The sequence below is a fragment of the Chiloscyllium plagiosum genome, unplaced genomic scaffold, assembly GCF_037043375.1.
Source record: "Chiloscyllium plagiosum isolate Xiang-an unplaced genomic scaffold, Cpla_swu_hap1 HiC_scaffold_45, whole genome shotgun sequence".
NCBI lineage: Eukaryota > Metazoa > Chordata > Chondrichthyes > Orectolobiformes > Hemiscylliidae > Chiloscyllium > Chiloscyllium plagiosum.
The window spans coordinates 5,517,840-5,531,855 of record NW_028270183.1 but is presented as its reverse complement, the minus strand read 5'-3'; the positions used below and the strand labels follow the sequence as shown (position 1 = coordinate 5,531,855).

Here is a 14,016-nt window from a genome sequence, read left to right as displayed (position 1 = left end):
GAGAGTTTGCCTCCAAAACCAATTCCAGTTGCACTAGGGCTCCTTGATGCCACCTGTTCAAAAGGTGGCCTTGATCAAGTACTGTCACCCAACTCTGGAGTTCAGCTCTTTTGTACAAGTCTGTAATGGAGTGGCCCTGGGAGGAGACAGGTTTGCAGATGCTGGAGACCAGTAGTGTGTTGCTGGCAAAGCACAGGTCAGACAGCATCGGAGAAGTAGAAAAACACTTTCAGGCTAGAGCCCTCCATCAGGAATGAAACTGGGAGCCCTCGTAGGACCCAAGTAGAGTTAACAGAATGCTGGCCTGAAGGCCTATAGGATAGGAATGAGGATGTTATGCTGCAGGTCAGTCAAAAAAAAAACCATAAACAGGGTATACCTTGGAGTACTGAGTAGGGTTCTGTCACAACTTAGGGTGGATGGGTTGGTCCTGGATGGTATTCAAAAGGTTTACAAGGGTGATACCTGGACTTAATATTCATGGTGAAGAGATATTGGACAAATGAGGCCTTTATTTCCTAGAATTGAGCATGTTAGGGGTGATCCATTGGATGATTGCGATATTTACAGGGAAAGCTAGCAAGGACCATTCCCACTAGAGGAAGATTGTAGAACCAGGGTCAAACTCTTAAGAATTAGGTCATTCAGAAAATGTTACGAAAGCACTTTGACACAAAGCAGGGGCACACTCAGCAGATCTGGACAATATGTCTAGAGGAAAAAAAAGTTAACATTCAATGAAAAGTTATTGCAGTGAAACATGGCCTCAATGCTGGAGAAACTGTCAGCATTTTGTCCAAAATTTAAAAAGTGGTCTGTTCATCCTGAATTTAGATGTTACTGGATGCAAAACTAAATTCCTCAGATATTAAAGAGATTGTCTGACAGTATGAAAGAGGGAATTGGTTAAAATAAAAAAGGTAGTTTGAATGGGAGAGATGGTTGGAGCCAGTGACCTACACAAAGCATCAGTAAAAGGAAAACCCAATCAGGGACTGAGCAAGCTGTCCAACCCGAGCTTGCTTGGTCATCCTAATCTCAGATTATGATCTGAGCTCGCTTTGCTGCTTGCCTTCTCTCCTACTCCAAATACAGGGGCACTTTGATCTTCCAGGATCAGAGGAGAATTCGAGGCCAAAAGCAAGAAATTCCTCTTCCTCAAAAATTGGAGAGTCAGTGCTTTAAGGTGGAGAGCTGACTCAAACAAAGTCATACAGCACAGTAACAGACCCTTTGGTCCAACCAGTCCATGCTGACCATAATCCCAAACTAGTCTTGCCTGCTCCTGGCCCATATCCCTATGTACTTATCCAAGGTGTGTTTTTTTTTTTAAAATTGTTTAACTGTACCCACATCCACCACTTCATTTGGAGTATTTCAAGCTGATGGTCATTTCTACTGAAAAGAAGTAGTGAGCCAGAGCCTAGAGAGTGAAGAGTAAAAACAACTGGCATTAAGGCCACTGAACCATCAACACCCAGACAGCCATGGCCCATCTCCCATTGATGGGGAAATGAGCACACAAAGCATTGATCTGGTTATGGAACACCAGAATACTGAACTACTGACTGGTTAAGATCCATAACTAAGATCAGAAAAGTGGTGGATTTATCTACAATGCCCAACACTGACTAAAACAAGAGTTCAAAAAAGTAAACTTTGACCATTGGGCTATCAAGATGTTAAGGAAGAGGTTGCCACTTGCTTACTCAGGCCTGCTCAGCCTTTTGAGAAAAACCATTGCATGGTCTGACCTCAACTCCACTTCCCAGGGAGAGCACTCCAGTCCAATTCTGGAGGTCTGTTAAGTGGCCAATACAGGCCACCACAAATGAAAGGTCTCGTGACAAGATGCTGGCTGGTCAGAGGAAATTGCAACTTGAACTATGAGCAGTGGAAGGTTTCAACTTTTTACCCTAACTGTGACCCAAGGACTTATAGGTCTCACGTTGCATCTTTCAGGAAAATCAGTTGAAGCATGCACTTTGGCCATCAATGGGGAACCTAACCCTAGCATGGGACCTGGGAGTTGTAGGTGTTGAGCTACAAGCAGCTGTTGTTGGCTCCTTCAGTAGCTCAAATGTCCATCACCTAAACCAGGTTATTAGTAACAAACAATTGGCATTTAGACAAAGACGCCATTGAAAGTAAAACCCGCAAGAGTCTACATGGAGTCAATTCCACTTCTGCTGAATTGGCATATTAGGGATGAACGGGTCCCAGTTCCCAACAGGTAAAGCCCCATCAGTGGTTGAACAACCCACATCAGAAAACTAGCAGGGTGGCAGCAGAATAAGAATGACAGTTGGACATCGCACTATCCCCTTGAAGGCTGAGGTTAGCTTTGATACAAAAACAAAACCCAGACTTTATTCTAGCTGTCATTATCTAAGTGATTAGAAAGCAGAGCACCAAAGTGAAGTAAATTGAAGTGACAATGATAGGGTTGTGTCCCAGGCACAGCCACATACTCCGTTACCTGGCTGGTTTGCTTGGAGGTGGTCTCTCTGGTGCTGCAGTAAGTACCTTGGCAGGAACTGGCTTCTTGGAAACTGCAGGGAGAATAGTGGCACATCAACAGATTCACTCAGAACAATGTCTCCATTGGTTAGAGCTGATGCTGTATAAAAAAAGGTTCACGCCCTCAATGGGTGAGGCAAGAGTGGTGTTGGTGTTAGAGACCATTACTGGTCAAGAACTTAGTGGGCAGGAATTTTAACGTGACATTTAGTAAGCTTGCAGGTAGTAACTCTAGTAACAAGACAACAGAATTAGGGATTTGTTTGTTTAGGTTATGATGAGGTCTAAACAAAAGATGGAGGGGTATTGACAATGTCCCTAGAGCATTAGCCTGGATCCAAGTCCCACCATGGTAACTGATGGTTTTATATTGAATTCCACATTTACACAGTTTGCCATGGTGACCAGTCATTCAGCAGTCATGGAAACTCCATTGGTTCATTAAGGGTTTTTGGAAAGGAAATCTGCCATTTTTCACCTGGTCTGGCATACCTTCAGTTCTAGACCCACAGCAATGTGGATAATCCACCTAGAACAAGACACTTCAAGAACAGTTTGGGATGGACAATAGAGTCATGCAAGAACTGAGGCATGAGGAGTTCAATCACAACAGTTGAAGCTACACAGGACAAGGTGTTCAACAAGATCAAGTAGTTCCAGCTTTTGGAATGGGCATTGGGGATGGAGGTGGTGATGGACACCAGTCTCCAGTTCCCTTCACAATACAGCTCACCCCATTGGGAGGGGAAATCCATGGTGTTTGATCTTTAATATCCCAGCAATCTCCAGGGTACTGAAGTTCTGGAACCTCAACACCAGAGCAGTCTCAAAATGAGATTATTCCCTAAATACTCGAGTACCCACTTCAGCTCACCATCTACCCCTCACCACCCCCACCTCCAAACCCTATCCAGGGTGAAATATCTTGGCTCTAGTACCCAGCTGATTCAGATGGGCCATCCAACCCAGAACTAACCTTGCCCTCCATTTGACTTTCACACACTAGAAAAAAAAAGATCAAGGAGTGATACCGGTTTTAAAAACTGTTCAGATGTGTCTGAATTTAATACCTGGGACTTGTATGCATTAAAAGTGGCTACAGCAATCACTTCAGTAGTGATCAGAAGCTGAGCCCAGGTTAAGAAGCCATCAACTTTTACCCCATTAATTCCACACCACATAACCTTAAGGTTACCCCAGCTTAAAGTGAGAATATCCAGCTGTGCACTTGTGGCACTCTTGAGCCAGGAAAAAGTGAGGACTGCAGATGCTGGAGTACCAGAGTTGAAAAATGTGGTGGAAAAACACAGCAGGCCAGGCAGCAGAGGAGCAGGAGAATCGACATTTCGGGCATAAGCCCTTCAGGAATGAGGCTGCATGCCAGGTGGGCTGAGATAAAAGGTGGAAGGAGGTGAGGATGAGAGGCTGGAGAGGGGGTGGGGGCAGAGAGGTCAGGAAGAAGATTGCAGGTCAAGAGAGTGGTGCGGAATCTGGGAGTTGGGACTGAGATAAGGTGGGTGGGTGGGGGTGGGGAAAACTGAGGAAGCTGGAGAAATCTACATTCATCCCATGGTTGGAGGATTTCTAGGCAGAAGAGGAGTCACTCTTCCTCCAGGCATTATGTGGCCAGGGTCTGGCGATGGAGTGGCCAAGGACCTGCATGTCCTTGGTGGAGTGGGAGGGGGGAGTTAAAGTGTTCAGCCACGGGACGGTCAGGTTGGTTGGTGCAGGTGTCCCAGAAACATTCCGCAAGTAGGTGGCCAGTCTCCCCAATGTAGAGGAGACCACATCAGGTGCAATGGATGCAGTAAATGATGTGTGGAGGTGCAGGTAAATTTGTGATGGATATGGAAAGATCCATTGGGGCCTTGGAGGGGGGGAAGAGAAAAGGTGTGGGCGCAAGTTTTGCACTTCTTGCAGTTGCAGGGGAAGGTGCTGGGAGTGGAGGTTGGGTGGGGGGGGGGGGGGGGGGGGGAGGAGGGAAGGTGAACCTGACGAGGGAGTCTTCTCTCCGGAACATTGATAGGGGTGGGGAAGGAAATTTATCCTTGGTGGTAGAGTCTGTTGTTTGGAGGTGGCGGAAATAATGGAGGATGATACGATGTATCCGGAGGTTGGTGGGGTGGAAGGTGAGGACCAGTGGGGTTCTGTCCTGGTGGCAATTGGAGGGGCAGGGTTCAAGGGCAGAGGTGCAGGAAGTGAAGGAGATGCAGTGGAGAGCGTCGATTATGGAGGGGAAATTGCGGTCTTTGTAGGAGGCCATTTGTGTTGTTCGGTAGTGGAATTGGTCCTCCGGGAGCAGATGTGGCAGAGGCGAAGGAATTGGGAATATGGGATGGTGTTTTTTTATATAATAACACAGGGGGCAGGGTCGGAGGAGGTAGTGTACTCTTGAGCCAAGCAGACAGTTCAAATCCCACTGGCTCCAGTTGGATAGGCCATATTTCTAAGACAGATATCTAGGCTGTGGTCACCAGGAATCCCCACCAAACCAAGCACTGCTTAATAATGACAGCACTGCTGTACTATTATTCCTCTACTCCAGAGCTGGAAGTCTCAATGTCAAAGTGGACCAACCAAATCCAACTCCTTTTGAAGTAGGAGTCATGAGGCAATTGGATCCCATATGCTTTCATCACCTGCATAACCCATTGTAACTTTCCTTCTGGCATCCCAGAAGAGATTCTTGCAACCAGTGGTGGTCCTCAGTGATCCGGCAATAATCTGGATCAAGTCAGGTTCCTAGAATGAACAGCACACTGGAGGGAAAGCCATCAGATTAGGAATCCTCAACTCCCAGAAGCAAACATTTGGCCAGTTAAGAACACGTGTTGTCAGAAAACCCAACATAACTGCATAAGTTCACCAAGACAGCACCTTTTAAATACACAGCCACTTGTACAACAAGGTCAGTAGGTTGACAGGAACACCCCTCGTCCAAGCTCCCCTTCAAGCCCCTCAGCATCCAGGCTCGGAAATCTCACTATTGCAGGGTCAGAATCCAGGAATTCCTTGTTCACCAGCATTGTGGCTCCAATTACATCCTGCAGACTCAAGGCAGGGAACCCTAACCTTCCAAATAGGGTAGAACTCAATGCTGACCCAGTGACACCCACATTTGTGGATAATTGTCAGGGGGCTTATGGCAACAGGAGGTTGTGACAAAAAGTGACAAATGAACTAAGCAAGTGAAATGACACGTTAATCTAAAGTGCTAAGGTGGGCTTTAGAGTATACTTTAAGCAAGGGCACATTCATCTTGCAAGCACAGGGGAGGTGGGGGTGGTGCAGTTTGCAAGGGAAAGATAAGCTGAAGCACTCCCAGTTAGACTAGGAAACAACCCTTTCACAATGCTGCCAAGCCACAACAGGCTGATCCTTGTGGAAGTGTCAGAATCACAGCAAGCGCTGACACCTCTTGCTGATCTGTTGTGTACCAGTATCCAGCTGTGCAGCAGGCACTGTCATTCATCATAGAAAGGCATATGGTGTCCAAATCCATCCCTACTCCCACCTCAAGTCTTCACCAGCAAGCGAGGCTTCCACTTGCTAACTTGATTCAGATCCAAGTGCATAACAAGGATTCTAAATCCATTCTGTAGTCTTTGCAGACGAAAGATTGGAATTTGGACATCTCAGCTTCTGTCCAGGAAATGAAGCAGCATTTCCTAGTTATGCAAGTAATTGTTTATGCCCACTTGAAGCACCAAATCTGACAACTCAGACCCTTGTTGTTATACCCTAGATGGTGCTCTTTCCCCACTGCACCCTGACAGCAGCTGCCTCAAGCTTTAGCAGCTCTCAGCATATGGTCCTGGACCTAGGGATGTACCAGCCATTTAACCAAAACCAACTGAAGCAACTAGTCATTTTGTAGACCTCAAATTCTGAGGTATGAGTGTTAAAGACAAATCCAAGCCAAAAACTTTGTTTCTACAGGATTACTACAAGCCATTCGATGCAATGTTTTATCCCCTCTACATTCCCTTTACAAATGTAAAGGATGTTCCCAAACAGGTACTGAAACCCAATGGGGTCCTGTTGATAATAACATGCAAAGGATGAGGAGTTGAAAACCCAGTGATCCCAAAGACTGAGTGCGTGTAAAATATGAACACCACCTTTCAGACAGGCCATTAGGATACCCACTGGTGACTGACAAACCGTAGGGTTGAGTCAGCAACAGTTGACCAGCACAGGGTGGGGAAGAGTTCAGTTTTAGCAAATGATCACAATCCAAAAACCTTAAGTGATTTCCCCCCTCAGATGCTGCCAAACCTGAGCTTTTCCAGCAATTCGTTTTTGGATGCTGCAAATTAGAAACAGTGTTATCATATTGCCTTTTGACAACTCAGGGATTAGTTAAAGAGTTTAAAAGATAACATTTAAGATGAAGTTTAAGAGATGAGCCAACTGCAGGGCCAAGCTCAGGAAAGTCCACCAGGAATCTCAATCCTTGTTTTAAACTGGCTCCAAGGAATTACTCAATTCTTTCCACGAGAGCTTGGAATTCAACCACAACAAGTTGAACATATCTCCCACCCCTTTCTGTGGGATCTCCCTTAAAATTGATCACATTGACGTGCCACCTGAAAGTGAACATAAGATATTTCAACCTATGCCATAATGGATTTAAAAAGCTGTTTGCAATATTGTCAGTAAGTTGGAGAGACTCATTAAGGCAGAATTTTAGACCATTACCAGCTCAGGTTTTATTCCATCACTTTGATATGTTAAATCTGAATTCACTGCCCAAACTAAGCTAAAGACAAAGTCTTCACACAATTAGATCAGGTCTCTACTTAACTCTCGTCAAGAACTTGGAAGATAGTATCAGGACAGGCGCACACAGTCTGTGCAGAAAAGGTGGTGGGTGAGAGAAACAAGGAGGATTCAAATACAAATATAGTATCTCCCTCACCCCTGCCCCATTCAGTACATCTCATGTCCACCTAGATAAATTTGTCACCTTGACAAAATATTCAAGCACTTCCACTACCTGAAGGAGGCATTCCAAACATTCATTCAGTGAGGTGCAGGGTGGAAGAGGTGAAGCTCCAGAGGGGAGCTGTGGATTTTTAAAAACTGGTCGTGGTGGTGGTGGGGGGGGGGGGGGGGGAAGGAGGAAAGAAACATTCTCTCCACATCCACCTTGTGAAAGCCACTCAGGAATGCTATTTTAAAATCAAGTTGCCTCACTGAACTCCAGCAGTTACTATCAAAGAGTTAGAAGCTAGGCCATTCAGTCCATTGAATTGCAGACCAGACTCAATCATGGCTGGTAAGTTTCTCAACCCTGATCCTAGTATGTGCAACCTTGTCTCAAGCCTGCCCCATTCCTGGAGCAGTGTGGTAGATGAAACTTTGGTTTCAAACCACCATGCTCAGTTTAAATAAGGTATTTGGACTAGAGGGGTGGGGGAGAATTGACTGGAAAGGAAGTTAGCAGAAGAGACAGTGAGGAACAGTGGCATCCATTTATGAAATTAGTTCATGGTCCAATAGTTTTGATCATTGCTAATAAGGGAATCAAACTATGTTGTCTTTGTTAGATGCATCTGGGTCTGGGGGTCCACCTCCTTACTTGGACTCTGGGGTCTTAGTGTCATTGGACCACCACTTGCAAAAAGCCAACCTTCCAAGTTGGACATTAAGGCCACTGCCTGGGAAACAAAGTGACTCTGCAAAGCCATGTCCTGAGGGCCAGGCCAGGCTGCAAGGATCAGACCCAGCAATCAGGGTACTACTTTTCATTCTACCCAGCCAGAGTTTCACGTTTCCCTGCAGAGATGAAGCCAGTGGGTTCAATTTAACCAAAAGGTAGTGGCAAAAAAAAAAACTGGGAGTCACTGCAGAATGCCAGAAGACAGCCAGTGCACAAATTGTACAGAAATCCTCATTTAAAAAGTGGGAGAAGTAGCAGAGTTAGAGAAAGCAAATAAACATAGCTTCCCTTCAAGTAGCTGGCCACCAGGTGGAATCTGTTTAACACCCTCTTCAGGGAGAAGGGCCAAAAAAAAAAATTGCCTGGGTCGACAAGTCAGGCAAAAAAAAAAAACAAAGTTATAGTTCACCATTGGACTCAACTTCAAGTTCAATTTGAAGCAGTGTAGGATGTGGGCACTATTGCCAAAGCCAGCATTTATTGCCCACCCAGCAGTTAATCATCACATTCTGTGACTAGAGATTCACAGCACTGAATTGGGCAAGGACAGCAGATTTCCTTCCCATAAAGAGGATCAGTGAAGATGGGCTTTCACAAGTAGTCACTTGGTCAGGATTAGACTAGATTTTAATTCCAGGTCAGAGGGGTACACTGCTGTGCATGCCCAGAGATCCCTGCAAAAATAGGACAAGACCGATTGGCATGGGCTAGTTTGAACTAGTGGGCAAAACTGAGGACTGCAAATGCTGGAAATCCGTAGATTAGAGTGGTGCTGGAAAAGCTCAGCATGTCAGGCAGCATCTGAGGAGCAGGGAAAGAAAAAAAAAGACAACTTTTGGGCAAAAGTCTTCAGTCCTGAAGGGCTTTTGCCAGAAGTGTCTTTTTTTCTTGCTCCTCAGATGCTGCCTGACCAGCTGCTGTGCTTTTCTAGCACCATTCTAATCTAATTTGGACCAAATTGGCCTGCCTTCATGCTGTAGGAAATGGAAAAGGTGGTTTAGACATAGGATGCTCATTCTGCAAATACAAAAAAGGAGCAAACAGGCAAGTTATTCTGGAATTATGTAGAATACTAAATCAAGTCACAGCTAGGGGTGGTTTGCATGCAGTTCTGGTCACCCCATTATAGAAGGGGGTGACTGCACTCGAGGGTGTGGGGCAGATTTACCAGGATACTGCCTGAACTGGAGGGTCTGAGCTGCCAGGAATGATTGGATAGGCTGCAATTATTCTTGAAGGAATAAAGATTAGGAGGGGACTGATGGAGATGTGCATGACTTAGGCACAGAAAAGCACTGTTCACAGCAGGGATGTGAATAACCAAGCAGCATTAGATTTTTAAAAATGCAGGTGGAAAGCTTCAAGGGAATTAAAGCAATCTTTTCCAACGTGGGAGGCTAGGACTTCCTACTGGAAAAGTCAGAACTTGGCATTCAGCAGAATTTTGATGATCACAAATTACCATTACCAGCTCCTGGTCCCCAGTTCTGGATGTTAAGTGTGGTTACTGTCATCTAGGCAGGTCTTTGACCAGCATGGACTAATGGGTCAAATGGCCTTTTGTGCCAAGGGACAGAGCAACTGTGCAACAGAAACATTAGCACAGTTGGTGACAAAACACTACTGAAAGAGAAATATTGCATCAACAATTTCATGGAATCCCAGTGTGCAAACAGGTCCACATTTACCCTAGAGTGTCTTCCCTAAGACCCATTCTCCTACCCTATTTACACCTGATTAATGCACACTGGGCAATTCAGCATGGCCAATCCACTTAATCTGCACATGTTTCCTCCCACACAGTGGGAAGAATGTGCAAATTGCACACAGACAGTTGCCCCAAGTGTGGAAGCAGAGCCAGGTCCCTGGCACTATGATGCAGCTATGCTAACAGCTACTGGAGAGAGGGTTCTAGCATTACACACAAAAAAGATACAGCCTAATTTGGGACAGTCAGCATGGCTTTATACAGGGAAGGTCATGTCTTACTAACTTGGTTAAATTGCGAGGTGATGGTGATCAGGGGATGACATTTACATGGATTTTGGTAAGGTAGGGATAAGGTCCCTCATCATGAGCTCATCCAGAAGATTAAGATGCATGGGATCCATGGTGACTTGGCTGTATGATTCAAAATTTGCTTGCCTGCTGAAGCCAGGGTGGGGTAGTGGTGGAAAGGTGTTTTGCAGGCTGAAGGTCAGTGACAAGTGGAGTGCTGCAGGGATCAGTACTCAGATATTTATATAAAGTGACTTGGATGAAATTGTAGCTGGTTGGGGGATAGCAAGTTTACTGAAGATACAAAGAGATCAGTGGAGTTCTGGATAGTGTAGAAACTTGCCAAAGGCTACATATCAGTTGCAGATTTGGGTGGAGAAATGGAAGATGGCATTTAATCTGGCTAAGTGGTTAAATATTTAGTTAAATGGCAGGACTGAACAGCATTGGTGTACAGAAAGGTCTGGGGTTTAAAACCATAGCTCACTGAAATTGGCCAGGGAAGTAGGCAAGGCAAGAATACTATCTTAGCACTTTATTGTCAGGGGATAGAGGACAGGAGTCAGGCTGTCACATTGCAAACTTTATAAGACTTGGTTAGGCCACACTTAGCATGGTGTTCAATTCTTGTCACCATATCATGGAGGGGACTTGGAATAGGGTGCAGAAGAGGTTTACCACAATGCTGCCTGGATTAGAAGGCATGAGCTACAAAGATGAGGAGAGAAAAAAGTTTCTCTAGAGCAGAGGCTAAGGAAAGATTTGATAGAAGGCTGAAATTATGGAGATGCAGAGATGGAGTTACCAGTCAGTATTTTTCATGGATTTGAGGCGTTGAATATTAGGATGCATTCATTTGGTTGGGGGGTGGGGGGGGGGGGGGGGGGGGGGGGGGGGGAGATTTATTTTCCACTGAAAAGTGGTAGGATCTGGAACAGTACCACAGGGGGTGGTAGTATATATGATAGGGGCATTCAAGGGGATTTTTTTTTTTTTAAATGTGCAAGAAATGGAGGGATATGGATGAAGAGCAGGCAGAGGGGATTAGTTTCATTTGCCACCATGTTTGGTACAACATCACTGGACCAAAAAAAAGTCTGTTCTTGTGCTGTACTAATCTAAAAATAAAAATGTGTTGCTGGAAAAGTACAGGTCAGGCAGCAAAGGAGAAGGAGAATCGATGTTTTAGGCATAAGCCTTTATGCCCGAAATGCAGATTCTCCTTGGATGCCACCTGACCTGCTGCATTTTTCCAGCAACACATTAAGCTCTGATGCCCAGCATCTGCAGTCCTCACTTTCTCCTATTCTAAGAAAATCCCAAGATCTGATAAGATGAAAGAAACTGAGAATCCATCATTCAGTCAACATTCAGATAAAAGACAGCACCTTCATTTTAACAAAAAAACTATAATGGAGTGGAGGGGGGTGTACAACAAATGACTTGGACTGGTGACTGACAGAATTTATTCTGAATAGAGGGGAGAGAACAGTGATATAGTAGTTGACCCACCTGTGGGGTTGGGCTGCAGAGTTGGATTCTTCACCTTAGCAACAGCATTGGGCATGGGCAACAGCTTGCTCGGTCCTCCAGCCTTCCTCAAAATCAGATCACCATTTCCACTTCCAGTATATGCCCCACTCAGCTCCTTTGTGGCCTTGTCCCTGGCTGCCATTTTCTTCTCCATGATTTTAGCATGGGATGATGTGCCAGATCCCAGTGAGGTGTGTGTTGCTGTGACTCTTGGCCCTTGCTCAATGCTCTTTTTACTGCCACTGGGCAATCTGTGCGGTGTGGAAGCTGGCCTATTGGAAATTGGTTGCCTATTTCCCTTGTTGCCAACCTTGGCCTGAATTTCATTGGGCAGCTTCACACCAGGCTTTGTCAGTCTGCTCTTTGGCTTGTTCAATGAGCCTTGGGCCACTGCTACACGACCTTCCTCCTTCACTGCTTGGTTGGAAGTGCTTGGCATGTCACAGCCCTCAGAGTCCATGGTGCCTTGCTAGAGAAGGTGGAGAACAGGGTAGCCGTCAACTAGACTCCAGGAGGAGAAAGGCACACTGTCAGAAGGGAAGAACAGTACAATTAAGAACTCCACGATGAACAAAACATTCAAAAGTCACCCTGCAGTTTCCTTTTTATAGATTAGCAAAAGGTTCCTAGAGTGTGGATTCTGACACCTATGTTTGACTTGACCCCATTAGATCAGACCAATCACTACCAACTGATAGGTATTTGGATTCTAAAGTGACCCTTCACATTGTGGAAACAGGCCACTCAGCCCACTGAGTTCGCACTGACCCTCCAAAGAAAAAAGGTCACCCAGATGTACCCAAAAGGTATAGGTTTAAGGTGAGTAGAAAGATTAATGATCCAAGGGGTGGTGTGTATGGAACATGCTGCCAGAGGCTGGTACAATTACAACCTTTAAGACATCTGGATGGGTATATGAATAGGAAGGGTTTAGAGGGATATGGGCCAAATGGGAACATTATTAATTCAGGAAATCTGGTCAGCAGGGATTGACTGGACAAAAAAAAAGGTTTCTGCAATACAATGGTGTATGAGAATATTCAAAACCAGTCAGGGCCCCTTCTCTCTGGATGGTGCAACTCAAAATAGGTGAAGGATTGAACCATAGGTCCACAGAACATTTACTTGGGTCTCTTGGGTTATGGCATAGTCTGGTGAGAACATCACTGTCACCTTCCTGGTGGAAGGCAGAATTTAGAAAGAGGAACTTGAAGTGGTAAAGAAAGGAGGTGACACCAGCAAGGCATTTGTACCCAGCTGATGAGCCGAAATGAGCATTGTTGAAGGTATTGGAATTGTTGGCATAGTAGGCCAAAGCAAAAACAAATTCAGAAGTGCAAGGCACATTGTGTACAGGAACATAGTTCACTCCAGACTTTGTGCATAATAGAACTATATATAGTGAGAGCCACTAACACAAGATTAAGGAATTGCAGTTTTTTGGACAGGAGTTAGTCAGCACTGTACAGTGAGCTGGCCTGCTATGCAAGGAGTGGGTTTAATTCCCACAGCAGCTGGGGTGGAGAAGGACCCTCTTTAAGCTCTCCCCTGATCAGAACCCCCTCTGGTTAAAGTCCCAGCAGCTGTCTCTAGTGAGAGCAACCAGATGATCCATTAAGGCTACAGCTGCTTTACCTGTTTTTAATACCTGTATTGAAAACAAATCACTAAGCTTGTGAGCTACAACTCAGCAAAGTTGGGTTTATGCTTCATGGTGATAAAGATCAGTTCTTGTTACATATGAAAAAAGACAATCTGTAGGAGGTCTGAATATCAGATAACACCTCCCATGACAAAATAATATCAGCTTTTACATTAGATGTTTACAGCTAAGTCAGGTATAGTATTAGAGCTTCTCAATTACAATAAAGGACAACTGGGTCACTGATTTGACTTAAATGGTAGAGTCCAGAGAGTCAGACCTTTATACTCAGGTCATGAGCAGAATGGTAACAGTCGACGGCCTCACAGGTGGTGATCTGACTATGACAATTTACCCCTTCAGGCTCCAACTGCTTCAGACACCACTATCCCTGCTCTCAGTCCCCTTCCAAAAAAACACTGAGGCCACCAGCCATTGTCACAACTTTCAAGCATTAAGTTGAGAGATGAGGGAGGGGTGGAGACAACCCAAAGACTGACCAGGAACCAAGAGACAGTGATGGTGAAGAGGGTTGATGTGGGCAGAGTGGTAGATGTGATCTATGGATTTCAGTAAGGCATTTGACAAGGTTCCCCATGGGAGACTTGTTAGCAAGGTTACAGCTCATGGAATAGTGAGAACTAGCCATTTCGATACA

The 14,016-nt window shown here is 45.2% G+C and overlaps 1 protein-coding gene across 2 annotated transcripts in view; it reads right to left on the bottom strand.

Annotated features, from left to right (window-relative positions):
* The window catches only part of LOC122552383 (uncharacterized), a 40,851-nt gene that overhangs the window by 12,395 nt on the left and 14,440 nt on the right, over positions 1–14,016 (bottom strand). For both annotated transcript variants that reach the window (XM_087983137.1, XM_087983138.1), the window contains exons 2-3: positions 11,696–12,243; positions 2,480–2,552 (exon numbers count right to left, since the gene is read on the bottom strand). In XM_087983137.1, the coding sequence (XP_087839263.1) occupies positions 2,480–2,552; positions 11,696–12,176 (554 nt within the window). In that variant the 5' untranslated portion in view covers positions 12,177–12,243. The remainder of the gene's footprint in view (positions 1–2,479; positions 2,553–11,695; positions 12,244–14,016) is intronic.